The sequence below is a fragment of the Chelonoidis abingdonii genome, chromosome 22 (genome assembly GCF_003597395.2).
Source record: "Chelonoidis abingdonii isolate Lonesome George chromosome 22, CheloAbing_2.0, whole genome shotgun sequence".
Lineage (NCBI taxonomy): Eukaryota > Metazoa > Chordata > Testudines > Testudinidae > Chelonoidis > Chelonoidis abingdonii.
Genome location: NC_133790.1, coordinates 24,414,200 through 24,441,545, shown reverse-complemented (window position 1 = coordinate 24,441,545; position 27,346 = coordinate 24,414,200). Strand labels below are relative to the sequence as shown.

Sequence of the window (27,346 nt, the reverse complement as noted above, 5' to 3'; positions counted from 1 at the left end):
AGGTGAGTTTCTCTTAGGACTGAGCCCCACAGGAAATTACATATTTGATTTGCAGAACAATTCATTACTGGCTAAGCAAGGTACAACTATGAAGAAAACAGTAAGGCAAATATGACCAGTTTACTGAAGCTCCTGGCATTTTTCCATGTGTATAGCGTACCAAGCACTGTGAAGGACCAGAAACCTAGGAACAGATTTTAGTCTAAAAAGAAAAAACTACAAACAAATATTCCTACCTACCAATTTCAAATGCTTTCTGCATTAAGCTACTGAGTTTTCAGAGTAGTGTATCAACTGGCTACCACAGATAAATAAAAAGTTTGAGAGGGGAGGAAGAGGATGGTTTAGTGATTCACATGTAAAACTGGGTTCTATTCCCAGCTCCACCACTGACTTCTTGGGCTGGTCACTTAATCTCTCTATACCTCAGTTTCCTTATCTGTAAAATTGGGCTTATACTCATTGTACCCGTCAGGGTTATTTAGAAGCCTAATTGCCACTGATAAAGCCTCAGGTAGAAGCTGCTAGGTATACACAAAGATTACTATAAAGAGAATGGTAACACCAACTGGTATGTCTGACCACAAGCAAAATGGAGTTGTCCACTGACTTAAAAAAATTGCAACCTTTCCTAAATAGGATCAGATTCTGTAGTTATTCCACATGAAAATCTCCCAGTGTTTTCAAAGGCATTTCCATGTAAAACAACTGCAACACGGGACCCTAAATTCAACTATTTCTCCATATTCCTCCCAATACCAAAGAGCTAGTAACCCATCTGCAAAACATATTGTTCCCTCCTCCCTATTCCTTCCCCTCATCCTCACACCCATGCAACCACCACCAGTTACGCTAGTTTAGTCAGCGGCAGTTACATTAAATGCTTTCTGTACTTTGCTTCCTTCTCTCACACGGGGAAGATTTAAGATTTCATTGAATGAAGTGTAGTTAATTTCTATTCCATTCAAAGACAACTAGTATGACAATGAAGCTCCCCGCCTTCACTTGAATGTCGTTAGGTCAATATTTATAATATAAAGTTATTCAAATGTTCATTTAGCAACAACACATGGAAATATTTGATATAAAGTAAAAACTTCACAATCTGTACTTCATTTATCCCAAACCTGGTCATGACCTCAGTTTTCAGGTCAGTGTAACAGTGAATTGTTTCACCCACTGCTGCTCCAGCTCTTCACCCACTCTTTCCACCTCAGGCATCTGCTTCTCCATTTGAAATAACCCCATCTGTTCCTGAGCAAGACATATGAGCTGAGGACAGTTCACCATAAAGACCTATATGCAAAAGCTCCACAACTTCCTCAAGGCTAGCTGATATCTATGGGCACTGCCCATGGTTCTTTAACAAGAAAGTAGGTATGCAAGTATGTATGCCTACAGGGGCATAAGCATGGTATCTGGCCACGAAGTTTGGAAGGCTACATACAGGTTAAGAGACCATGGGTGCACAACTCAAAGTCTGCTAAGTCAGCTATCCCAATTACCCAATACTTTCAGGAGTCCCTGAAGACTGGGTAATCAAGGTTCTGCAGTGTTTTCTGCCACTGAAATTTGTGTGGTGGTGGTGGGGTTGTCTAGAAATATAGACTTTTGACCAAATTTTGTAACAAACCCTAAATGCTGTAGATTATTTTTTTGATTTATGGACACTGGAAGATGCTTTGTTTAGTTAAGAAAAATACAAACAGAATTCTGTCACTTCAGATGTGGTCAGCACCAAAAGGCTGTGATGTCTGAAAAGCTACAGAGCAGCTGCTACCTATTATCCAAATATGACATCACTGAGAGAGAACCAGCTGAGAAGGAAGGATACGCAACAATAATTTTCTGAATTGTACAAGACTGAGTACTGCACAGGTTTCCTGTATCTCTGCCTCACTGCCTCTCATGTCTTCAAATCTCAGCTGAAAACACCCGTCTCCCTTGGGTTTGCTATTTAATTTCTCTCCTTTTCTGTTACTCTTTAATCCTAACTATATTACTTAACTCCACAGCATACTGGAGAATACACCTTCTGCAAAAGACATTATATCTAAAGTGACATTGGATTTGACAGTGGGGAGGGGTATTTATTCTTGAAGAGCTCTTTCTCCCCATAACACCTTTCCTTTAGTACCAGCAATGACTTGTACTTCCATTCTGTCCATGTACACCATGGAAAGGCTAAGAAAAAGGCTAAGTAAAAAGCCAAGTGAATAGCTCTTCTTTGTGGACCACCATTCTGAAATATATATGAGAAAGAGAGAGATAATTTCTAAAGCATCATTATTTTATAGATCTTATACTATTTTTAAAAAGAGCAAAGAATTAGTCTTCACAGCATCCCTGGGACACAAGTGACTTCCCTAAGGTCACAGAACAGCCTAGACAGTGTCACAGACTGGACCCAGATCTTCTGATCCCCAGTCCCATCATTCGTCCACAATACAATTCTTCCTCCCTAAGGATGGGACCACTCTCATCCTCGTCTTGCATTTTAATAAACAGCTAACCTCACCTACCTGTATTACTTTCCTCGCAGTCACTACTTCATCATTGTGCTGCTAGTGACTACATGTGGCAGGAAGAACGAGCATGAGGGACAACGCGCCACCATCCCAGGAGAAGCAGGAACTAGTATCGGAAGATTATTTTCTTTAACGTTTCCTGAATGTTATTTCTTCTGATAAGACTTATCCCCGCCCCAGCCCCGCAGGGAAAGTCAATGACAGCGCAGAGGGGGAACGCGTAACTCTGCCTAAGCAAAGCACGACACGTGCCTTCCCGAGCAGCGCGCCCAGGGGAGCAGGGGCACAGACCGGACACGCAGCGGGGCTGCACGGCCGCCTCTGTCGCTTCCCAGGCGGGGGCTTGAGAGACACGCGCGTCCCTGCTCCCGCGCGGCTGGCCACTGGAGCTACGCCGGTGCCTGCGCGGGGCTCAGCCCGGGGTCCCCCTCAGGGCTCGGCGGCGGGGCCCGCCAGCTCCTGCCCCAGCCCCGCTCCGAGCGGCCGGGCTCCCTCCCGGTTGCGTCCCGGGTGCTGCCTTGGCTGCAGCCCTGCAAGGCGTGCCGGCTCCGGGCACGGCCGGGTCTGCCCGCGAGGGTCCCGACCCGGGTCTTCCTCCTGCCCGGCAGGGACGCGTCGCTCGCTCCCCGGGCCCGGCGGCGGGCGAGAGACGGAGGGCGCCCCGAGCCGAGCCGAGCCGAGCCGAGCCGCTTCCCCTCCCCGAGCTCCGTCGTGGCCAGGGCGCCCCGGCGGGCGGAGCGTCTCACCTGGCACCAGGGGCCGTAAGCTGCCGTAGCTCAGCGCTGTCCGGCGGCTGAGTCCGTCCTGGGGCCCCGCTCCGTCCCCTCCGCTTCCTGCCGCGGACCCCGCTGCTGCCGCTGCCCGAGGTGCGGCTCCTGCCAGGCGCGGCCAATCGCTCGGCTGCATCGGCGCTCAGCTCTTCAGTCTGGTCAGTCACTGGGGCTAGCCGGCAGATCGCGGAAGATCGGCGCTCGACTACACAGCCTGCACTCTCAGACCAACGGGGCGATGGGGCGGGGAACGGGTCTGCGTCTGACTAATCAGCGACTTTCAGAAATCGAGGAGGGGAAGGATCGGCGCTCCACTAACTGACCTTAATCGTCCAGATCTGTGGGACAGAGCCGGGGGGGTTGAAGGAAACGGATCGGAGGTCGATTCGTAAACCTATCACTGCAAGCTATCGGCCGGCGGAACTGGTTCAGCGTTTGATTAACCACCCTGATCAGTCTGAGTAGCTTGGGCCCATACTGGTCTAGGCGGGATCGGCGCTCGATTGGAATCGCTGGTGGCACTCGGGGACAGAGGGAGACGATTAACCCTTTGTGGGGAGAGGGACGTCTCCCTTCCCAGGCGGGACCCGAAGGGGATCAGTTCCCCGGGCAGAGCTCGAAGGGGGGGGGGGGAGTTACTTCCTCTCCCAGGCAGGGTTTAAATGGGGGCGTCCTCCTCCCCCCCTCCCCCGGCAAGGGGTGAAGCTGGGGGCAGGCGTGGTGGCATTTCACCCACCCCCTGCCGTGCCCCAGCTGGAAGGATGAACCGCGTCTGCAGCGAGGCCTCTGCTGCTGCTGCTCTCCCTGGGCTTGGACACAGCCCGCACGTGTCAGGGCTGCATTTCACAGCACATCGCTTTCGGGAGTCTTGGTGTGAAATCAACGACAGTAAATCCACCCTGCATTCCGCCTGGCCCCTACGCCTGGGTCTAACCCGGGCCTTTTAAAGAAGAAACCTCAGCGAGGGCCCTTTTCAGCACCCGTCCTAGGCATTTAGGTGATGTATTGTCTGCAGTCGGACTCCCAGTCAGGACAGCTGAACTGGTGATAGCACTGGTGAGAATTTTCCCTAAAACTCCCTTTAAGTGACAAGGCCAATGGACAAACTATGACTTTTACTGCAGACTTGCTACTTGGTGACACCATTCCTTTAAAATATTTATGGGCAACCTATATTGCAGAATTTGGATCACAAATTAAACCACATTGTTCTGAATCACTTTAGCCAGTTTAAAGCGCATCTGCATTAGGAGTTTGCAGCTGTATAGCTAGGTCAATTTTTTTAGTTACACTATTAGTGAATGCTTTCTAATACAGACAAGATTTAACACACATACATATGAAAAACTGGAAATAGGTCAGGTGAAGGAGGAGAGACTATCAATATAACAAGGGGAAGAGAAACTGGTTGGAGAGGTGGATTAGAAGGTAGAGTTCACAGGATAAGGACAGAGAGTCTTCCAAGTATAAAAAGGGGTGTGGTAGAAGGTGAAGTCAAGAGTGGTAAAGGAGACAAAAGAAACAATAGATCTGATAGGATTATGATGAGTAGAAGGACCATAGTGAAGGTAGAAGCGGGAGTAAAATGAAGGAGATTCACAACATCATTTCTATTTCTCAGTTACAGAAATTTGTTCATGGCTCTTTTAGTAGGAGCTGTATATAGCCTTTCATTCTTCCTGGGTGTAAAGGTCCACAGTAGCTCCAAGAAATTTCTGTCAGTGGTCTCTATCCATAGCTCTACTCAGGCCACTTTTGCAGACGAGACCTGATAACTACAATTGTCCCTCATCCTGCCCACCCACCATCACACCCCCACGGTACAAAAATTCCATACCTCCCTTATCTCACTCACTACTTTGGTGTTTTGGCTTTTACAACCTGTGTCTTTCCCAGCAGGCCTTGCTCTCAGCCTAGCATCCCCTGGTCCTTTGGGACTAGAAGTCCCAGAATGCCTGACCTTAAAGTCCAGCAGCAGGCTACAGTGGTGTGCCAGGCCTTTGAGAGCCAGTATGGTGTGTTACAGCTTTTCTGCTTACAACCATTTCATTCATACAACAAATGTATAGACTCCATCTCATTTTATAATCTCGGCTTCAACCTCGACAAGTTGGTTTGGGTTTTTTTAGTGCCAACATGTTGATTTCTTTTACAAGTTTTGAGCATGAGTTCTGTATCATGGCTACTCTGTGACTGATAATAGCTGATATTGATAAGGCAGAACAAAAAAATCTTTCATCAAATAAAGGAATGTGCATAAACAAAGTAAGTGAGCCTGTGATGGGGGAAAAAGACCTGTGATGGAAACTTGGACCATGTGCAGTCATTTGAGTAAGAGGCATAAACTGTCTCTGAAAGCTCTTGGGGCGTGGACAGTTAAGCTGCTGCATCTGCAAGGGAAACATAGCATTCCTTAAAGCTAACCCTCCTCCCTTGGGTTCTTACTGAATGCCTGAGAGATGACAGCATGGAGTGTCTCCACAAGACTAATGCTAAACATGAGCAGTCTGGCTTAGAGGGAGCGCTACAGTAAGTGAGAGTTGGGTTTTGATCCCTAAAAACTTTTGCCTTAGCAATTATATTGTGTACACCTCAAAGAAATGTGTGTGACGTTTCTTTGGTAAATATAACCAGAACTTTGTAGGACATGTAAAAGACAACGTCCTTCGTGGGAAGAAGACCCAATCTGCCTCAGACAAAGGGCAGTTGTTGAGGGTGTGTGTCACAGGGTGACTGGCCCTTTAAGCAGTCCTGCTTTCAGCCTCATTTGTGTCCAGTTTACTTCTCAGTCCAGGAGTCAAGTGATGGGGGGCATGTGACTAAAAATAAGGCTTACTGGGGAGATATAAGGGCACCCTGAGTTGTCTTAAGGGATATATTTAAAGAAGATGGTTGGTTGTAGGAATAGCTCCTTACAGAAGGTGTGGAGAGTGTAAGTTTGTAGGAGGTATGAGTGGTGGAGAGTGTGCCTACCAGCCAGCCAAGATAAAAGTCTCAGTAGGGACTGGGTTAAATCCTATATCCAGGGCTGTGTCCCAGCAGGAAGCTAGGTGGAAGTTATCCTGTTTTTAAGTTTATAAGACAGACTTCCAGAAAGGGAGGATTATTGTGAACCCCTACCGAGTGAAGTCTGATTAATTGGAGAAGGGAAACTGAGGCAGTAGAGGTACTCAGAGACAGAGTGAGTAAAGTACCTGTTACATATAAGAGGTCACAAAGATGTTGAAGAGGAATGATGAATCAGAGAGAGGCAAGGTGTCTGACTCCTGGAAAGTTGGAAGGCATTTCAAGCATAAGGAAGGTGGTGTAATTCTATTAATAACTCTAATATACAGTAGTAATATTTACAAGGGTGTTTTTCACGTAAGACTTTCAAAGTACTTTCATGTACGGTGCTACAGGCATACATCACCATTGAAATATGGTTGGAATTCAACAACCACATAGTGCACAGAATGCTGTGAAACACTGGAGAGAGGGAAGCTTTGGCCAAGACACAAAACCACACAGGATCTCCCAAGTCTACATAGAGCTGAAAAGATCTGTTTTTAAGGTCTCACATAAAAGAGCCACATGTGGTAAACTGTACAATATTCCATTTCTCTCAGAAGAACCAAAGTCTGAGTGGTTGTTGCTGAATGTTATGGAGAAATGTCAGAGCTGAGTGTAGGACCTTGCAAGTTTGGCCAATAATATTTACTTACGTTAATTCTCAAGGATACTGCAAGTCAACATTTGTTAATGTTTGCAAGGAGAGCAATCCTTGGCTTAAATGTGTTACAGAAGGGGTAAAGCATTACACGTATTAAATCAGGGGTCGGCAACCTTTCAGAAGTGGTGGGCCGAGTCTTCATTTGTTCACTCTAATTTAAGGCTTTGTGTGCCGGTAATGCATTTTAACATTTTTTAGAAGGTCTCTCTATAAGTCTATAATATATAACCAAACTACTGTTATACGTAAAGTAAACAAGGTTTTCAAAATGTTTCAGAAGCTTCATTTAAAATTAAATTAAAATGCAGATTTTATCAATTTAGTGTGATCCTTGCCCTTGCTTTTCTTTGCTGAGTTTTCCAATGTCTGGCACATATTTGGATACTTTAAGCTGCACACAGGCTTCTGAGTGATCAGTTGTTAACCAGCTCAGAGAGAGACAGAGGACAGATTTCAAGTAAGATACCTGTTCACACAGGTATGTGGATCCATACGCTGAAAGCAATGCAAATGCAATTTTCTTCAAACAGTTAAATTTGAGGCCCCATGATCTCTCTCGGTAGCTTCAAGTGCACTCCGCAGATCCACAAACTTTGATGTCCACAATTCTGAGCTTTTTAACTGAATGAGTTGCATTTCGAAATCTCCAATACCCATCCACTGAAATACAGACAAATCCAAGTCGCTTTCGTTGAACTTTTCAGGTTTAATTAGAAAAGAAAGCATTGGGCCAAATCGCTGAAAGTCTTGAAATCTGTCAGAAAATTCTGATTCCAGTTCTTGCATGTACTTTTCAATCTCATCGACACTGACAGTGCAATGTGTCAATAGCTTTTTTTTATGAGTTGGAAGTAGCAGAAAGTAGAAGTTTGAATATCCCTGGAAAAAACTGCTAGTTTCACAACAAATGCTTTCCAGGCTTCATAATGATCCAGAATTGTTTGCTCTGCCCCCTGGAGACAGAGGTTGAGTTCGTTTAGGTGAACGGTGATATCAGTTAGAAACATGAGCTTACACAGCCATTTGTCATCATCCAGTTCTGGGTAGTTTTGTTCTTTTTCTGACAAGAAGGCCTTGATTGCATCAAAACCATTTACAAAGCACACCAAAATCTTGCCATGACTTAGCCACCAAATGTTGCTGTGAAGTGGGATGTCATTATAAGCACTGCCCATCTCTTCTACCAGTGCTTGATATTGTCTGTGAGTCAAAGCAGATCGAGCAACAAGGAAATTCACAATTCGCACCACTGTATTCATCACATTATTAAGCTCTGAATTAGAAATTTTAGCACACAGGTTTTCTTGATGGATGGTACATTGAAATTTGACTGTCGGACGGCCAATTTGATCTTCAAGTAACTTTACAAATCCCTTCTGTTTTCCGACCATGGCAGGAGCACTGTTGTCATCTGTTGTCACACAAAATATTTTTGTGATGTCAACTCCTCGTTCTTCAAAATGGTTTACAAAAGTTTCCAGTATATCTTCCCCCTTTGTTGTGCCACGCAGGGGTTTTAGGCAACAGAGTTCCTCTTGGATTTCATCGGAAGCACAATATCTTGCAACAACTGCCAAACGTGGAACGTCATTTATATCCATGCTCTCATCAACTGCAACACTAAAGACTGCTGTACCTTACAATGCGGTCTTCTGCTTTTCCTTAACGTTTTCTGCCATTTCACTTATGTGTCTCTCAACTGTTCTGGCAGAGATAGGCAGTTCTTTTATTCTAGGTATGACTGTATCTTTATTTGGCAAATCATTAACAAAATCTCCGAGCTGCTGAGAAAAACTTTCCGTTTTTTTGCAGTTCACTGTGCAATCTTGTAACTTCCTTCTGTAGCTTGATTTTTACTTACACTTAAGCTTTTAAAAACACTGTGTTTGCTTGTCATAGGCTGCTACTGCCTTTTTGATTGATTGGCGATAGAAGGCAGGCACAAGGTCAAACACAGTGTGGTCTGATATAAGCAATTTTAAGATGGGGGTGCTGAGCTGCCCCCCCTCTTGCCTCGTGTGCAACCCTCACTGTCCCAAGCTGGGGACAGTAGGCCACAGTGCGGAGGCTGCAGAGCACTGATCCAAGGCCAGGAACAGAGCCCAGGTTGGCCTGCTGGGACTCCAGGCCAGAAAGCAGGCTGAGCAAGGCTGGAGATCCAGACCCCAACTGGCAGGAGGTCAGCAGCTAGAATCCCAGATCGGCAGCTGAGGTGAGTGGAGCTGGCGAGTGATTGGTAGGGCCGAGCAGGGCCGGAGGCCTGGACCCTGTCTGGCATGGGGCCTGCACCGGAACTCTAACCGGAAGCAAGGTGAGTGGGACTGGTGGCGGAACCCCAGCTGGCAAGGGGCCAGCAACAGGAACCCCAGAGCAGCGGCAGGCTGAGCAGCTCAGACCGCCCCTGCTTTGGGGTTTCAGCCACCGGCTCCTGCCAGCCGGGGTCTCAGCCCGCTGCCTGATTGCGGTTCCTTCACCCAGGCCAACAGCGGGTGCTGAGTGGGACTGGCAGTGGGACCCTGGCTGGCAGGAGCCGGCGGCGGGCTGAGTGGCTCAGCCCGCACCACGTCCCATCAGAAATCAGCTCGCGCACCACCTTTGGCATGCGTGCCTAGGTTCCCGACCCCTGTATTAAATAGTTATACTCATTCTGTTCATAATAATAGGTAGAACCTGATGACCTTGATGGCTTGTCAGAACCCAGGTTTACATAAGAACATAAGAATGGCCATACTGGGTCAGACCAAAGGTCCGTGTAGCCCAGTATCCTATCTACCAACAGTGGCCAATGCCAGGTGCCCCAGAGGGAGTGAACCTAACAGGCAATGATCAAGTGATCTCTCTCCTGCCATCTATCTCCACCCTCTGACAGACAGAGGCTAGGGACACCATTCCTTACCCATCCTGGCTAACAGCCATTTCTGGACTTAACCACCTGAATTTATCCAGTTCCCTTTTACTAGTTTACTAGTAGTACCACTAGGTTTACTAGTTCTGGCTCACTCTGCAAGTTTTGTGTGCCATCATTCCTTTAATCTGAGCATTCCTTCTCCTAGTTGGTGTTTACACTGGGAAGGACACTGATGTTTCAGTGACTCAACATCAAGTGACTTTGCGGGACTATATTTTTGCAAATATTATAGTAAGTGCTCAGTTGCAGCTCTGATCATACAAGTCAATCAATACCGTTTAGGAGTTTTGTTCTCCCGTAAAAGGGCTAAACCATTTCAAGTCTGTTTTTGTGTTTTTACCATACTCATGCTGATTAGGGGTCAAAGCATCACATCTTTAATCCTGCAATTAGCTCTGCGCAGACCAAAGTGCCTGCCTCTGTGGATATGATAGCTGGGACTGTGGGAAGGGTATTTGGAATATTCAGAAATTAGAAGACTGATATGCTCTGAAAGATGCTAATGGTTTATAATGGATTAAACCCACTCCTGCAATGGATGTATGGAAGCTGTTATTCGTAAGTGTGATGTAGTGACGTCAGTTAATGGATGTGACATCCCAACACACCAGTGACAGCTTGTCAATGACACAGGAGGGTGAGTGTGTAAAAAGTAGACAGGAAAAAGAGGAAAGAATGGGAGAGGTGCCCTTTCACTTCAGTCCTCATTCCTATAACACCCTGCTCAGTACATGATCCTGAGTAGCTGATGATGAGCAGAACCAGATCATCAGAATCATTGTGGTTTTTGTGCCATAGATGTTATAAACAACCACTGGAGCGAATGAGGTAATCATACTAATTTTCCATTGGGCCAGGGAGGAGGTGAACCCATCCCTCCAGATCTGAGAAGCTTTGCAGAGACCTCCTCCCCATCTGAAAAGTAAATCTCCTGGGGCAGGAGCATTGCTACCAGTGGACAAGGAAATTGTCTGTCTGAATCTGAAGTATGTAACAATGCATGTTTTTTACACTGGAACAAAAAATAGCCACAGCTGAACCGCTTTACACAAGCTGTTGGGAAGTACAAGGCAAGAGAATCCTTGACAGCTCTTATGCGCCCTCTGTTGTCTCCTTCCAAGCACTAAGGGAGATTTTACTTTTATGTGGCAGGTGCTCGCTACAGATCCCAAAGCATTTTAAGAACCAGGTCTTTAGTGCCATACAAAAACTGCTCCTGTTTAAAAGTGTTTTTAAAATCACATTTAAATGGTGCAAACCCCCTTGGGAACACACTTAAATTGCTACAAGACAGTTACAAAAGATCTAGCTTAAGTTGGTCAGTTACCAAATGAAGCTAAATTGATAGTTATATACATACAGACCCACTGAATGCAGCTCCCTCTGAGGTACCAGTCTCCTGTTGCAGTCTTAGCTTCTTCCTATGTCATTTTGATAGCTTTTTCAATTCTGCTTCTGTCGTACACTTCCATGGAGGGCTGGCTTTAGGCTGATCCCCCTGGTTCCCTGGAATCAGGCCCCACACCCAGCAGCGGTCCGGGTCTTCGGCGGCACTTTGGCAGCAGGGGAGTCCTTCACTCCCTCCGGGTCTTCGGCGGCATTTCAGTGGCAGGGGGTCTGCAGAAGGACCCCCCCCCGCCTCCAAAGTGCCGCTGAAGACTCAGACGGCCGCCAGGTATTCAAATTGGGCCCCGCAGTTCTTAAAGTCAGCCCTGCTTCCATGTTAACCTTGGTCTGTTTCATTGCCTCTTGCCCTGGGGGTTCCAGTCTAATGCCTGTCTTGCTATGTTATTCAGATCTTTTCTCCATGTGTGTCCTAGTCATCTCCATTTTATTTCCATAATTTCCTGTCCTACCAGTTTATTTCATACTCCTACAGAGTTCTTTGTCATGTTTTTTCTGGCCATCTGATATTGAGCACTTTTCTGAGGCAGCTATTTATGAGCATTTGGAGTTTAGATAGTAAGATCTTAAGCCTCCAAGTTTCAGCGCCATATAGTAATAACACTGACTTTTGCGAAAAGTCTGTCTTATTAATCTCGCCTCATGGCAGCCGTTCCCATACCCCATATCATTTTTGTTGCCCTTTTCTGAACCTTTTCCAATTCTAATGTCTCTTTGTTGAGATGGAGCGACCACATCTGCACGCAGTATTCAAGATGTGGGCATACCATGGATTTATATAGAGGCAATATATTTTCTGTCTTACTATCTATCCCTTTCTTAATGATTCCCAACATTCTGTTTGCTTTTTTGACTGCAGCTGCACAATGAGTGGATGTTTTCAGATAACTATCCACAATGACTTCAAGATCTCTTTCTTGAGTGGTAACAGCTAATTTAGATCTCATAATTTTATATGCATAGTTGAGCTTATGCTTTCCAATGTGCATTACTTTGCATTTATCAACACTGAATTTCATCTGCCATTTTGTTGCCCCGTCACCCAGTTTTGAGAGATCCTTTTGTAGCTCTTTGCAATCTGCCTGGGACTTAACTATCTTGGGTAGTTTTGTATCATCTGCAAATATTGCCACTTCACTATTTACCCCATTTTCCAGATCATTTATGAATATGTTGAGAATAGGAGTGGGCCCAGTACAGACCCCTGTGGACACCACTGTTTACCTCTCTCCATTCTGAAAACTGACCATTCCTACCCTTTAACTGGTTACCAGTCCATGAGAGGACTTTTCTTTGTCCCATGACAATTTACTTTTGCTTAATAGCCTTTGGTGAGGGACCTTGTCAAAGGCTTTCTGGATACCTATATACACTTTCTCTGCTGGATCACCTTGGTCCATGCTTGTCAACCCCCTCAGCACATTCTAGTAGAGTGGTGCAGCGTGTGATTTCCCTTTACAAAAACCTTGACTCTTCCCCACCACCATGTTCCTCTCTCACAACTCAGTTCTGGTCTAGTTTCAACCGGTTTGGGGGCACTGATGTCAGGCTTATGGGAGCTGCATTGGACTGAACCCTGCGTGCCGCCCGCCCAGTCACTACCCGGCCCAGCCGGGGACCCGCCCCGCGCCCAACAGGACCCACCGGGGAGCCACGCCCAGCCCGCCCGGGCTCCGAGGAGCTAGGCCGAATTTCGAAACTGCCGCTTCCCCTCGCGGGGCCCCCCGAGCTTGGCCCCGCCCCCTCCCTGCCAGCCCGAGCTCCTGACTCCGCCCATTTATCCCCGGATTTAGGTGTCCTGCGCATTCGCCTGCGTAGGCAGCCCCTGGGACCCGGAAGTGGCGCGCTGCGCCGAGCCGAGCCGCCTCCGAGTCCGAGTCCCGGCTGAGGCGGTGGGAGCAGGAGAGTCCGAGTTCCGGCTGGGCCGCGTCCCGCCGCTATGAGCGCGGCCGGGCTGGTGTCTCCCGCGCCCCCGGCCCCTGTCCCGGTGGGGCTGCCCCCCGCCGCGCTGCCCGCCGGCCCCGAGTACTACGAGGAGGAGGAGCTGGAGAGCGCCGAGGAGGAGGACGGCGAGCGCAGCGGCCGGGCCCGGGACTCCGACGAGGGTGAGTGGCTCCCCTCGCAGCAGGCCGAGGGAAGGGGCGGGCTGGGGTGGGGAGAGGGAGAGCGGGGCCGGGGGGAGCAGGAGATGGGGCCAGATAGTTTGATGGCTTGGCAGGTAGCTAAGCAGCCCCAGGTGGGGAGCGGGTGCCTGAGTAATACTGGGGAGTAGGAATGTGTGGCAGAAGAAATGCAAGGAGTCACTGCAATAGCGGGAGAAGAAGAAGTTTGGGTGAGGAATTGATTTAACAGCTTGGTGGTGAAGGGACTGAACCCAGGTGAACTGGGGTAATAGAGGCAGTGGTGAGTGTTTGGAGAGGAGGTTGGAGAGATTCAGGGGCATAGGATCAGATGACTTGGATGGAGAAAATGATCCAGGGCAAGAGGAAGCTAGCAGGGTTATTGGGATAAGGGGATGGGGAAAAGAGAAATAGAGGAGGGATGTAAACTCAAAGAGCTTGATTTCTTTAGCCTAACCAAAAGAAGGCTGAGGGGAGATATGATTGCTGTCTCTAAATATATCAGAGGAATAAATACCAGGGATGGAGAGGAATTATTTAAGCTCAGTACCAGTGTGGACACAATAACAAATGGATATAAACTAGCTATCAGGAAGTTTAGACTTGACATTAGAAGAAGGTTTCTAACCATTAGAGGAGTGAAGTTCTGGAACAGTGTTCCAACAGGACTAATGGGGGCAAAAGACATATCTGGCTTCAAGATTAAGCTTGATAAGTTTATGGAGGGGATGGTATAATGAGGTAGCCTAATTTTGGCAATTAATTCATCTTTGACTTTTAGCGGTAAATATGCCCAATGGCTTGTGATGGGATGTTAGATGGGATGGGATCTGAGTTACTGTAGAGAATTCTTTCCTGGGTTTCCGGCTGATGAGTCTTGCCCACGTGTTTAGGGTTTAGCTGATTGCCGTATTTGGGGTTGGGAAGGAAGTTTCTTCCAGGGCAGATTGGCAGAAGCCCTGGGGTTTTTCATCTTCCTCTGCAGCGTGGGGCACAGGTCACTTGCTGGAAGATTCACTGCACCTTGAAATCTTCAAACCATGATTTGAGGACTTCAGTGGCTCAGACACATGTTTGATACAGGAGTGGGTGGGTGAGATTCTGTGGTCTACATTGTGCAGGAGGTCAGACTAGATAATCATAATGGTCCCTTCTGACCTTAAAGTCTATGATTCTGTGAATAGAGAATTGGAGGAGGTCCTACAATATGGTCAGAAAAGGTACCAGGGTAGAGGAGGGATTTAATGGGGACACTAACAAGAGGTGGTTGGGTGGGAGAGGGATAGTGAAAGGACAAAGTAAGAACATGGCAGTAGGGGTGTCATTTGACTTTGTTTCAGTGGTATAAAAATAACAGAAGAAGAGACATGCTCCAGGGATTAGGAAGAAGGGGTCTGGGTGGGGGGTACAGAATGGTGAAATGAGGGAGTATAATAAGAGAAATGGCTCAGAAGGTTAGGGGAGGGAATCTTGGGAGATACAAGGGGAAGAAGAGGGAGGAAGAAATGAGCCATGCACAAAGATGAGACACACTTTTGGGGGTGACAGGGAGGTGGTGATGCTGTGAAAGGGAAGCATCTGCTTTGTGCTCTCATTCCTTCATATTTCAATTTGTCTAGTTGTTTTAAATATCTCATTGTGGCAAATCAGAAAAGCCTTGAACACACTAATGCTTTCATGAAGTTCCAGCTTGATATCCTAGGGTGGGGAGGGGGAGGGTGTTTTTAAGGACTCCTCATCTTTACATAGTCCTTCCCTTTTGATGTTTAGAGTCGTCATAAATCATTTTAAACACACCCAGTGTGGCTAAAACTTATTGTGATGTGTTTGAATTAAAATACCAAGGCTTCATCAGTTTGTTTTAGGAGATGTGGCCCTCTCTAGCGTGGTCTGCTGTAGATATCTCTTTGATACCTATTGGATACATTGAGTTTTATCTTAACACAAGGAGCCTGGAGTGTTTAGTAATTTAAGGAAGAAATCTGAGAAGGACAGATGGAATTAGAGACTGAAGTTCCCAGTCCACATAATAGCTTTCCAGCTCTACCCTTCCAATATGTCTAATCCCTGATTTGATGGGATGAACTCTAGGAGTGAGAAAGTTGCTAACTGTGCCCAATCAGTCTTTTAAAGACAAATTAGAAGAGCTCCAGAGAATTTGCAACGTAGCGTTAACCTGTTTTATCAGTGTCAGACAAAGCTGTATTAAGTCTTTTGATGTATATAGTATCAGAGGGGTAGCTGTGTTAGTCTGGATCTGTAAAAGCAGCAAAGAATCCTGTGGCACCTTATAGACTAACAGACGTTTTGGAGCATGAGCTTTCGTGGGTGAATACCTACTTCGTCAGATGCATCTGATGAAGTGGGTATTCACCCACGAAAGCTCATGCTCCAAAACGTCTGTTAGTCTATAAGGTGCCACAGGATTCTTTGCTGCTTTTGATATGAAATACAGGTTTGAGAAGACTAGGTGAAATAACATTACTTTAATTATATCTTCAGTGGGCCCCTTGTCTCTGTTGCGAACCACTGCAGAAGTTAGTATAATTATCACTGCTTTGTAGTGCTGTAGGTCAAGATACGTGTGTATTGATGCAGTGGTATGGGAGTTAAGGATTGAAGCAGCAGGTCAGGATTAAAGCTGTAAGGAGGAAGCCTGCAAAGCACTGGTAGTGCTATGCCTGGTTCAAATTAATGATGTCAGGCCCTTGCGTTTAAAAATGCTAACAGAATTTGATTTCATCCAAAAAATGAAGTGGAGTGAGTGTGAGGAAATCACAGGAGTATCCTATGTCAAAAACTGACTCATTTTGATATACTACAAAAATTCCTTCTAAATGTTTGAGCACCATCTTGAACAGCTTATGTGTAAGAAACATGTACGGTGGTTTGAATCACCTCCACAATTGGAAATGTCAAAATATACCCTTTTTTTTTGGCTGCACTAAATTAATTTGGAATAACTACACATGTGCCACAATCACTCATTTCTTTAAAAATTTATTTGATTTGTTTGGTGTTATCAAATCTCTCTTCCCCCTTGTTCAGATACTGAGGATGCCAGTGAAACTGACTTGGCAAAGCATGATGAAGAGGACTATGTAGAAATGAAAGAACAGTGAGTAATGTTTCCCTTCGTTCTCAACCAAAAACATTTTCTGGTATCCAAGAGGCTGGTCTACATTACAAAGTTATGTTGGCTTCAGTACATCACTTGGCTGTGAAAAATGTCATGACCTGTATGATGTAATTAAGCTGCCCGAAGCCGTGGTGTAGACTTTGCTGTGTCAATGGAAGAATTCTTCTCTTGACCTAGCTATTGCCTCTTGGAGAGGTGGATTTACTACCATGATGGAAAACCCCTTCCGTTGCTGTAGTAAGTATTAAAACTACAACGGCGCAGCTGTGCCCACTTTAACATTTCTAGTGTAGACACATCCTGAGATTTTTTTTTAACTCTAAGATAGAGACTGACATTCTGATTGCATAGTGCCTTGCCCAACAGGGATAGCTAATGATTTATTGGACTCATTAGGATTTTGTCTTGCCACACATACAAACTACTTACCCTGTTCAAGAACCTGCACTTTGGCTACTCTTCTTCTGGACAAAGAGGTGGATATGACTTTCAACTTCGATCCATATATTGTCCAGAAGGGCACACTTGGTACATTCTAAACAAAGAAGACACCCACTTCATGCTCTTGCATAGTACAATACCAACAATGCTAGCCCAGTAATCCAGACTTTTTGGACTCTGAGAGCCTAGTAAAACAGCTTTTCATGATCTTTAAATGCATTTATAGCATTCAGTAGTCTCTCATTTATTGACAAAGATGTTTTATGCTTGGCAGGAAGGATGAACTTAAGTTAAAACCACAGATCTTTGAGGCAGGAGATCAGAGTTCTGTTTGTGGCTTTGCCACAGGTTTATTCTTAACTTCCATTGCATGGGTATTGGAGAAGACTTACTCTAAACTCAAGACTCATAAGGCATGGAAGTAGCCCCTTCTTACAGATGGGGAACTGAGGCACAAAGATTGAGACTTGCCAGAGGTTAAGATGACAAAATGATTCTGTGGTACTGTTCCTAATATCAGTGGATCAAAACATCTTGCAACAGTCATATCTGAGGTTCCCAGCATAACCTTCCTTGGTTTATTTTAGGATTAAATAGGCCATACCCTTTTTAAACTTTACAATACTTCCTCTTGTAAAAGGCTTTTCAGGAGCACCTCTTTACTTGGTGAGAGAGTGAAATGGATTTATTCACCTAAGCAGATGGTGAAATAAAGTGTGGTTGACCTGTTTATGTAATATTACCCTCTCTTTGCAGGATGTATCAGGACAAACTGGCATCTCTTAAGAGGCAGTTACAACAATTGCAGGAAGGTAGGGTTTAAAATGAGGTTGTTTTTTTTTTTTTTCCTGACAATTTTCAGTTTCTAAAAAGTGTCTAAGTGGAAGTGAGAAACGACAGTAGCAATGTCCTGAAAGTGTTGTCTGTAGCAGATGGACCCACTATTTTGTTCTGTGTGCAGTAGGAGGGCTTGAAATGATGTTTAGATTTTAGTAAGGAGGTCACTTTCTTCAATACTTTCACTTGTGAGATGGTGTTGCAGTTAAATGAGGTATAGGAAATGTGAGGGCTTGTTTCACCTAATTGTGATAGGGTTTTTAAATGAGAAATACCTCATAGCCCTCTAGAAAAATGTCCCTTGAGACAGCGACCACTAGGAAAAGTTGCTGTTAGAGCTCGTGAGTCTTCTCATACATCTTCATTCTTCACTGTTATAGTCCATACTTCCTATTAATTTCCCTTTTTGTATGTAATGTGCCTCTGGCAGCTTCCTGCCTTGGGGAGACTGCATGATACCTCTCAAACACTTATGACTCTAGTTACAAAACAAATTCAGCCATCTCCTGCCATGCACACAAGTGGATGGTGCTGCTACACAAATATTCTGGTTGGTTTTTGGGAAGCAGGGTAGCAGTCTTCTATTTTAGGCTTTTTTCTTCAATAAATGTATACTTTTCTCAAATGCTAAATTTACCTAGAAAGTATGAACTATCTGAGATTGCCATAGGGTCATATTGTTTTCCCAGTATTCAATCTGCAACTTTTTTCAAATAGGTACTTTGCAAGAATATCAAAAAAGAATGAAAAAACTGGATCAGCAATACAAGGAACGGATACGGAATGCAGGTGAGCTGGATTTTTATTTTAAAAAATAATGCATGCAAGGACCTTTGATTTATGTAGATGCCTCACAGATTAGAATCACACCCAAGAAACATGAAATGTATTCAATACTAGGAGAACAGGGTTGGCAGGAGTGAAAGATTCTCCAGTCTTTCACTTTTTTTTTTTTTTTTTTTTTTTTTTTTTTTTTTTTTTTTTGGTGATGCTAAATGGCTTCTTTGCTGAATATGCATAAGGCATAACAGAATCCATCATTCTTTTCTGCAGGTGTATTGACTAACTATAATATGTTGATCAGTAAACAGCAGACTTGACTAGGCACTTGTATACCTACAGATCAAATAATAAGATCTCACTTAGATGTGATGTGCCTAGTCTTCATTTATTCACTCTAAGGTTTCACATGCCAGTAATACATTTTAACTTTTTTAGAACTTCTTTTTATAAGTCTGTAATACAAACAATCGTTTAGTTATATAAAGTAAGTAAGGTTTTTAAAATGTTTAAGGAAACTTCATTTAAAATTAAATTAAAATGCAGAGCCAGCCAGACCAGTGGCCAGGACCCGGGCAGTATGAGTGACACTGAAAATCAGCTCGCGTGCTTAAGGTTGCCTACCTCTGGTCTAATGTGACCTCATGTAAATTATAGCACTTAACTTCTTTTAATCTTCCAATAAACTTTCTTTCAAACCTCCTGTTGTAGTGATTCCTTCCAACAAGAGGGACATGCAGTGGGGGCTAGAAGCTTCCTGAAGAGCTCGCTGCTTGTGCTTTGGAATTGGTTAGAGACTTTCCTCTAGGGCAGCATTGTCTTACATGGCTAGGGGATTCGGCATGCTGCTTGCTAATCACACCACAGCTTACTGGCCCAGGATCAAAGGACCGAATTAGTCTCTAGGTATCTACTGTTTTGACCATGAGGCCAGTAGCATTGCTACTTTAATTGTGAAGCTGTTGCTAGGACGCTCAGTAATCTTTCTATGTAAAACTTAAAGTATCAAAGTATGTTAATATAATTCAAAATTTCCCATAGTGGTTATGGGAAGTTGTCAGGGAAACAGGCTGCCATACAGTGCTTCTAAAGTGAGTAGTTCAGAAATTAAATTAGCTCTTGTTCACTCATTCCTATATAGGTTTTTATCTTCCACTAAATTAGAGATGCTTTCTCAGAAGAATGTGTAGGAGTCAGCAATGAAAATGTAGAAGTGTTCTTCCACCATTCAGCATTGAGGGATAAAACCTTGTAATGCTGTACAGATACCAAGGCCATTTTGAACTGCAGTATGTTTATACTGTGGGTTCTAGTATCACTGTTTAAATCCAGTAACAAATCTCAGGTGAGCACTGACCATCATGTGAAAGATGCACAATCAGTGTTTCTAGGACTGTATTTGTCACTTCAAAGAACTTGCCAGTGCAACTCGAATTGGACTGATCTCTTGCTCACTGCAGGAATTTGTATTCAAGTGTTGAAGATAAATTTGATGTAGTTTAGAGTTGGACTACAGCAGTATTTTTGTTTTTCATAATCTGTTAATGTCGGGCTAAACACACTCTCTTGTAGTGTGTACCCTGGGTTGGCAGAGATCAATGAGATCTTTGCTGCAGTGGCAGAGTTCTTCTGTTGGGGGGAAGATGGTATTAACTTTCACCCTTGTGATAAAACTCCTGCTGCCAACTACAGCAATGTTGGGAAGAGGGACAGTTGAAATTTTGTTCTTGCCCTGTCTGCCTTTTTATTTGGCTCTGTCTAATGTGCGTAAAATTCTCAATTCTTTGGACTTGCATTTTTTGATTATCTATAAAAGAAATTTTTTGTTGCGTTTCTAAGCTTTCATTGTACCAGTGGCAAAACTCTTAAGAAATTGAAAGACTGGCCTTCGTTGCCTCATTGTCATTTCTGGCCTTGGCATACGAAAATTTGTTTAATCTTTATATGGCTTCCTGGTGCATATAAATTTTTACCTAAAATAGATCACAACTATAATTTTCTAATGCTATTAGTTTGTTCTTTGAAACAAGTTTAATGCATCTGTTCTGTTCAGAACTTACCTATTGTTCCTAGTTCTTGCTGCTTGCCAGGGATTGAAGATCACAATTATTAATATTTGATACAGTGAAGTAAAGACTAATCAAGAGCCTTAGTTTTTACTTTGGATTTGTCATCACAGCATTGAATGAAATCCTCATTTTGGGATGTGAATCCTCCAGTAATCTTGCTCAGTTTGAAGTTAGTGGGGAATTTTGCCACTGATTTCATTAGGAGCAAGTTTGCTGCACTTGTGGGCAATACTCTTCTCTGATCTCAGTGTATGAACTGAATTATGTAACTGAGACAGGATATAACTTGCTTTCAATGGTGCATTAATATGCTCCTAATCTGCTGTGGGGCATGGGCCACCTCATGTCTGTTAACTCAAATTGATGAAAGGGGTTTTCTGCCAGAGAAGTGCTGCTGAAGCAGTGACAGCTGGGCCTAGTGAAATCTGTCTAAACCATGGTTCTTTTGCAGAGCATTCATCTGGCAGTGTCAGCCGCATCTTTCAAGTTTTCATTTCATTTGGAAAGCTAACTCTAGTGCCAACTTTTTAAATAGCATATTAAGCTAGAAAAATGCCCAACTGCCTTCTAAATGCTATTAAATATAGCAGCTTGGCCCAACGGAAATGGGACACTGCTCTACCAGCTGTGGTTTAAATACACCTACAAAATGTCAGCCTACAGTATACTCTTACAGAATCTTTGGCATATGTATGCTGGAATCAACAATGTAGAACTATAAACTGTGCATCAAAATGGGATAGATGTGTACAGTTCACGCCACCTTTTGTGGCTGTAAAACCGAGTTACTTAGTAAGTCAAGTTATTGTCGTGTGTCTTGTAAGGATAATAAAGTGATGCTAACTAGACCTGTATCTTTTGTCTTTCAGAACTTTTCCTCCAGTTGGAAGTAAGTGTTCATGTGTTCTTAACTTCTAAAGATAAAATACCAGTCTATTTTCTTTAAGCCTAGTATCATATCACGTGGTAGCTCATGTTTGTTTTTTGTTTTTTCCAGGAAATCTATGTAGACTTTTTTCTTTATTTAAAATTGATTACCATAGCTGAGATAGTATACACTGCTATCAATACTACTACTCAAGTAACTACTGAAGGTTGTTTAAAAAAAATAGTGACTAAAAATAACCATTTATTGGATTTTTTTTAACATTGGCTATGTATTTAGGTAAATCACTTAACTGGTCTTCCTTCATTTAACCTACCTGGAAAATGGATAAATTATACTGACTGAATAATATTGAGGATTGTTCTGTTAAAGAACTTTGATATATTTGAATTAAGTATTACGAAGCATTCCCAAAGATCGGTGGTTTTAATATGAGTAGCGCTACTGTTGCCAGTGTAGTCATTTCTTTATTGTTCATTTTTTCTTAAGCATTTTTCAACTGGTCATATAAATGTTGATATCTCTCTTAAAATGTAAGATGACTATGGCTGCTTTATTCCAAAACTAATCAGTCCTTGTTATCATTAGTTCTCCTTTCCACCTGTAGTGTACATCCTTGTCATTAGGCTTCTCTTCCTTAATCCTCTTTCTTTTTGGCTTGCATTAGACAGAGCAGGTGGAGAGAAATTATATCAAAGAGAAGAAGGCAGCAGTGAAGGAGTTCGAAGATAAGAAAATTGAGTTGAAGGAAAATCTGATTGCTGAATTAGAAGAGAAGAAGAAGATGATAGAGAATGAAAAGCTAACCATGGAGCTAACAGGAGGTAAAAAGATAGGCATCTGTCTCTTCTCTCCAAAAATGAGACCTAAGCGCTCGGGTTCGGGGACCCCTCAGGGGGTCATGAGGTTATTACATGGGAGAGTTGTGAGCTGTCAGGTTCCACCCCAAATGCCGCTTTGTCTCCAGCATTTATAATGGTATTAAACTAAAACCACTTTTTTTTATATATTTATAAGGGGGTCACAGTCAGTGGCTTGCTATGTGAAAGGGGTCACCAGTACACAAGTTTGAGAACCACTGCTAAGCAATTTTCAGAATGCTCAAACTGATGAATCAATATAGTTAAATTTGAGGGCTTTTATAGAATTTTGTAGAATTATTTGATTAAATGTTTCAGGATTTCTCTAGAATTGCATTGACTTTGTTCTTGATTAGCAGAACAAGTTGCAAAATTTGTGTGGTGTTAAACACCACTATTGCTACACTACCATTCCACGGTTTGGATACCTTGTAACTTGATCTGAAGGGAGCTTTCAGTTGTTTTAGGTAGAGTCTGTGGGTTATTTAACTGAAAATAAAAAAAATCTGGATACTTATAGGAGAGAATTACAGTTCTTTGTAGCATTTGGTCTACTACAGTGGCCAAAACTATTAAGATACAAGAGTGACCAGAGCCCCTGTGGTTCTGCATCTCTTCTGTGTCAATTTCTGTATCTAGAATAAATGGGGTTGGGGCAGTGCAGCACTTCTGTAGCTATCTTGTCAGAATTCTTTCTTGACTATGGAATTCAAGTGATCACCCTCTCTAAAAGGAGCATGTCAATCTTCAGTTTTATTTCTGTGTTGGAACTGGAGCCAGAGACTGGGACTGAGTTTGAGATGTATGGAGAAAAGGAGTGACTGTTTGTTTTTCCCCCATGCTGTCAGTAGTGTGGTGTAATGCTCAAAAAGAGTAACAATTTCTTTTCCTCTGTAAACTAGAAACTCCAATTTGATAAATCTTTTTGCCCAGAATGTGCCACAGCATCCATTTATCCCCTCCTGAGGCTCCTCCCTTTTTAGTGTAAAGAGCAGTTGAGAAACTTTGTTCCAAATTATTTGATTTGACAGACTTTCTGCTTATGAGGTGTATGAGCAGACTGCAGTTTCCTTATTAGAAATATTTATATTACCATAGCACTCAACTGCCTCAAGCAGGACCCATGTGACTCAGCCAGTAACAAAACTTCAGCTGTAGTATCAGCAGCCAGCCAGCTTGTACAGGGGGGAAAAAAGGCAAATTTGTTGAAAGGATCAGTACCTAAAGAAGAAACTTTAATAGGTACTTTTAAATGATCAAGTTTAACCAGAAATAAATGATACCCAGGTATAAGAGGGAAGTTTACTCTTTCTAACTTAGTGTTTATAGACAGAAAGAAATTGACTCCCTAGGGCTTCAACATACAGAAAGGGGGAAAACTGCCTGGTTGACTTTGTAGGATTTCTTTGGAACCATGGAATGGTGGACATTAATTCACACTTTTTGTCTGAAGAGTGTCCCCCACATGTTGCCATTTCGACTAACAGCAGCACAGCTTTAAGCTATACATCTTAAAGTGGGTTTTTTGAATGTTTAAAATGTGTTTGATCTGGAATAATGGCTCCTTATCTGTAAGCCTAGTAAAGACCTCACGTATCTCTGTAGATTCTCTCATCATTTGCCTGTAGTATGGTGACAATTGGAGCTAATGCATTAACTATTTTTGTTACTGAACTCTTCTAGCGAACACACACCAAATGTTCGTGTGTTTGGGTTTTTTTGTTTTTCATTAGGCGGCTGGGAAATGTCATCCCAGACCTCCCATTCTTTCTACGGGGACAGGACTACTTCAGTACCTGAAGTCTGGCAGTTAAACTCTTGAGAGGTGCCACATTGTTGCTCTAACCAGTCATGCCAGGATTGAAAAAGGCCATGTGAAACCAGTGAAATAGATAAGGGGAATTTCATTTGTGTTCAGACTCCGGAAAATGGGCATTAAATGGACAGACTTTTTTTTTTTTTTTTTTCCCTGAAACCAATTGGAATCCTTGATGCAGAAAGCATTGCACGGTAATAACTGACACAAATGAAAGCAGGTAGAAGGATAATTAGGCTGGTTCACAGATGGTGCTGTGATATTGTACCAATGGTATGCTCTTGCTTTTCTAATAAAAAACTCCCTCACCTTATGGAGAGTCTGAGACAATCATAGAATCTAGACTATCAGGGTTGGAAGGGACCTCAGGAGGTCATCTAATCCAATCCCCTGCTCAAAGCAGGACCAATACCCAGACAGACTTTTGCCCCAGATCCCTAAATGACCCCCTGAAGGATTGAACTCGCAACCCTGGGTTTAGCAGGCCAAAGTTCAAACCACTGAGCTATCCCTCCCCACAATATTGTGTTAAAAGGTGTCATTTACAGACTTCCCTTCATAGTTTCTGCACAAGTTTGCAGACTTTCAATTTTATCATTGTTGAAGTCTGTATGGATAGATCTGAGTGCTGATAGCTTTGTGTAACCTGCCCCACCCCTAGCCCAGGACCCCCACACTCTCCCCTTTCCACCTTATCTGGGGAAGGCCAGGGAAGGAGGTCTCTGGCCTGGCTGTGGCCTGCTCCAGTACACCGGAGAGCACTGAATGTGGAGTAGTCTGCTTCTTGTGTGTGCTGCGCAGTGTATCTTCTCGATGGTAAGAGATCTCACTCAGTACAAAATACTTGTGTAAATATTTAATTTTTTTTTATCATTTGGATGGGTTGGAGATGAGAGAGATCCTCGCTTCCACCTTAATATGCTGAGGGCTTTTCTGTTCTTGCTGCTTTGCTGACTGCAGCTTTTATTACGAATTTGGAATTGAGTACCATTTTCCAGCCAACTGGCTGAGTTACCATTTAGAAACAGTCAACATCAGCCATTAATTGGCCAAACAAATTGCTCTTAAAACTCTTCAGAGGAGGCAGGTGTAAGATCTGTCATCAGCAATATAGTGTTTCTCAGGAGGGAAGCTTATTTCTCCAGTACATTCTACTTTGTTCTGACCTGGGACATCTTTATAAAGTGCCTCCTTTTGTGGGGTCATCTGGATTCAACAGATCAATTAAGAATAGTTGTGGATTCTTAGCCAAATCTCAGCTCAAGTAGTTACTCAGGTACCTAAAATTCTCCTTGTGGTTTCAGTTGAATGTTCCTCCCCCCCACCCCCCCTCCAATTTTTTGTGCTAAAATGGTTCTGTTCCATTGCTGTGTGCTGTTAAACTGCTGTTATGACTCACTCAAGAAGTGTCTGTGGTAGATGAAGCAAACTTTGTGTATAGTCTGTGATCCTCTGGGATTAAATGTGTTCTGTGAATTCAGTAGAAATCTAGTTTAGTCAATATCGTTGAAGCACTAAAAAGCTACATTATAGCAGCCTCTCATGTACTACTTCTCTATTCACCTCCAATATACCGTAGTGGTAAAAATTGTTGTTGGCAAAGTGACTTGTCTGTAATTTGAGGCTGATGGCTTGCAAACTTATGTGTTTTTTTTTTAAAAAAAAAATCTACTAGGCTTTAATGCAAAAATATTCATAAACCAAACCCTTTAAAAATTCCAGTTAAATCTGGATAAACAGATTCTTGATGATATCTCCAAAATGTATGTGTGCTAAGTCTTTAAAGTAGCGCATTTCTGTAATTATCTATCGGTAAAACCCTGAAAATATGGTTGTATCATGTGGAGGTGGCATAGCTATACCATGACATCGATAATGCTGTGTTTAACTAAGTAATGCAGAATTTGTGTGGGTGGGTGTTTTTTTTTTTATTCACTGCCACCAGTTTCAGCATTTGCCAGTGCTGGTAACTAATGTTGAAAAATCATGTTCTCTGTGTGAAGGAAGAAAGATGATTCTTCTTGTGCCTTGTAGCAAATCTTGCTGCCTTTCTCATCTCCCTGTCATTCTTCAAAATCTTCTTTGGTCTTATCAGCTGTCCAACTTCATTATTCTGCAGATTCCATGGAAGTGAAACCTATCATGACAAGGAAATTGAGAAGGAGGCCAAATGACCCTGTTCCGATCCCAGACAAGAGGAGAAAACCTGCCCCTGATATCCTTTTTACACTATCAGTCAAGTGCCATTTTATAAGTCATACCCTATGTGCAATAATCTAGACACAGTATGTCAATAATGCAGCACACAGGAAAGAAAAGTATAAATAAGGTTTAAGGACCTGATTTAATCTGTCAGTCTAAGACATTCAGCAACGTAATCTGTCACGTTTAACTAGTGTTGGAGTAAGTAAGCTCTCTATTTTGAGTTCACTTAACAGAAGATTATAACACAAACCAGTTCTTAGGCCCAGTTTTTGAGCGTGGTGGCTTGACTACTTTGGATTTTGTCAATAAAGATTGGGTTGTGAATTTCTGAAGTGGATTTGTTTTCAAAAATATCCATCACATGCCCCTGGAGTAGGTCTACAGTTGGGGTGAGGTTCCCATCTCTCACGTACATATTCGCTGCCTGTCCTCCTGTGGATACGCTACTATCTTGTATGGGAGCTGGGAATCACACCCTCAGCTCATAGTGTAGACATAGCCTTAAAGTAATGAATCCCATAGAGCCTAGACAGGATGTGGATTAAGATGGAGGAAGGGGCTTTAACTCAAATAATTGTCAAAATAGTTGGGAGGAAATTCATCTGTTCTTCCCCTTCATCTGGTGTCCGAGAACTGCTGTTCCACATCTCTGCACATCTAAGGAGCTGTGTAGTGAAAACAAGGAGTGCAAGACTTGCTATTATAACTAAAATTGGAGAAAATCTTTCATGCCTTTGTACAGCATAAAGGAGGGGGAAAATACATAATCTTTATTCCCTTCAGAGGTCAGATTTAATGGGCTGGTATAGCCTATGTAAGTGTTTGCATGGTTCCCCTGCAGCCGTGACTACTTTTTTTTTTTTTTTTTTTT

At 43.4% G+C, this 27,346-nt stretch overlaps 2 protein-coding genes across 7 annotated transcripts in view; one reads left to right on the top strand and one right to left on the bottom strand.

Annotated features, from left to right (window-relative positions):
• TAOK3 (TAO kinase 3) overlaps positions 1-3,512 on the bottom strand; it is a 143,877-nt gene extending 140,365 nt beyond the window's left edge. For 2 of the 5 annotated variants that reach the window (XM_075059930.1, XM_032799992.2), the window contains exon 1: positions 3,275-3,500. The gene's annotated coding sequence lies outside the window, so the exon portion shown is untranslated. Of the gene's footprint in view, positions 1-2,522; positions 2,669-3,274 lie in introns of those variants that run through there. The other 3 variants (XM_075059928.1, XM_075059929.1, XM_075059931.1) reach the window with 3 other exon arrangements.
• A 9,642-nt stretch (positions 3,513-13,154) lies between these two features.
• SUDS3 (SIN3A corepressor complex component SDS3) overlaps positions 13,155-27,346 on the top strand; it is a 27,382-nt gene continuing 13,190 nt past the window's right edge. For both annotated transcript variants that reach the window (XR_004376458.2, XM_032799990.2), the window contains exons 1-7: positions 13,155-13,427; positions 16,491-16,560; positions 17,779-17,834; positions 18,577-18,648; positions 21,578-21,597; positions 22,262-22,418; positions 26,390-26,485. Coding sequence is in view for 1 of the 2 variants with exons in the window: in XM_032799990.2 (XP_032655881.1) it covers positions 13,262-13,427; positions 16,491-16,560; positions 17,779-17,834; positions 18,577-18,648; positions 21,578-21,597; positions 22,262-22,418; positions 26,390-26,485 (637 nt within the window). In the remaining variant the exon portion in view is untranslated. The remainder of the gene's footprint in view (positions 13,428-16,490; positions 16,561-17,778; positions 17,835-18,576; positions 18,649-21,577; positions 21,598-22,261; positions 22,419-26,389; positions 26,486-27,346) is intronic.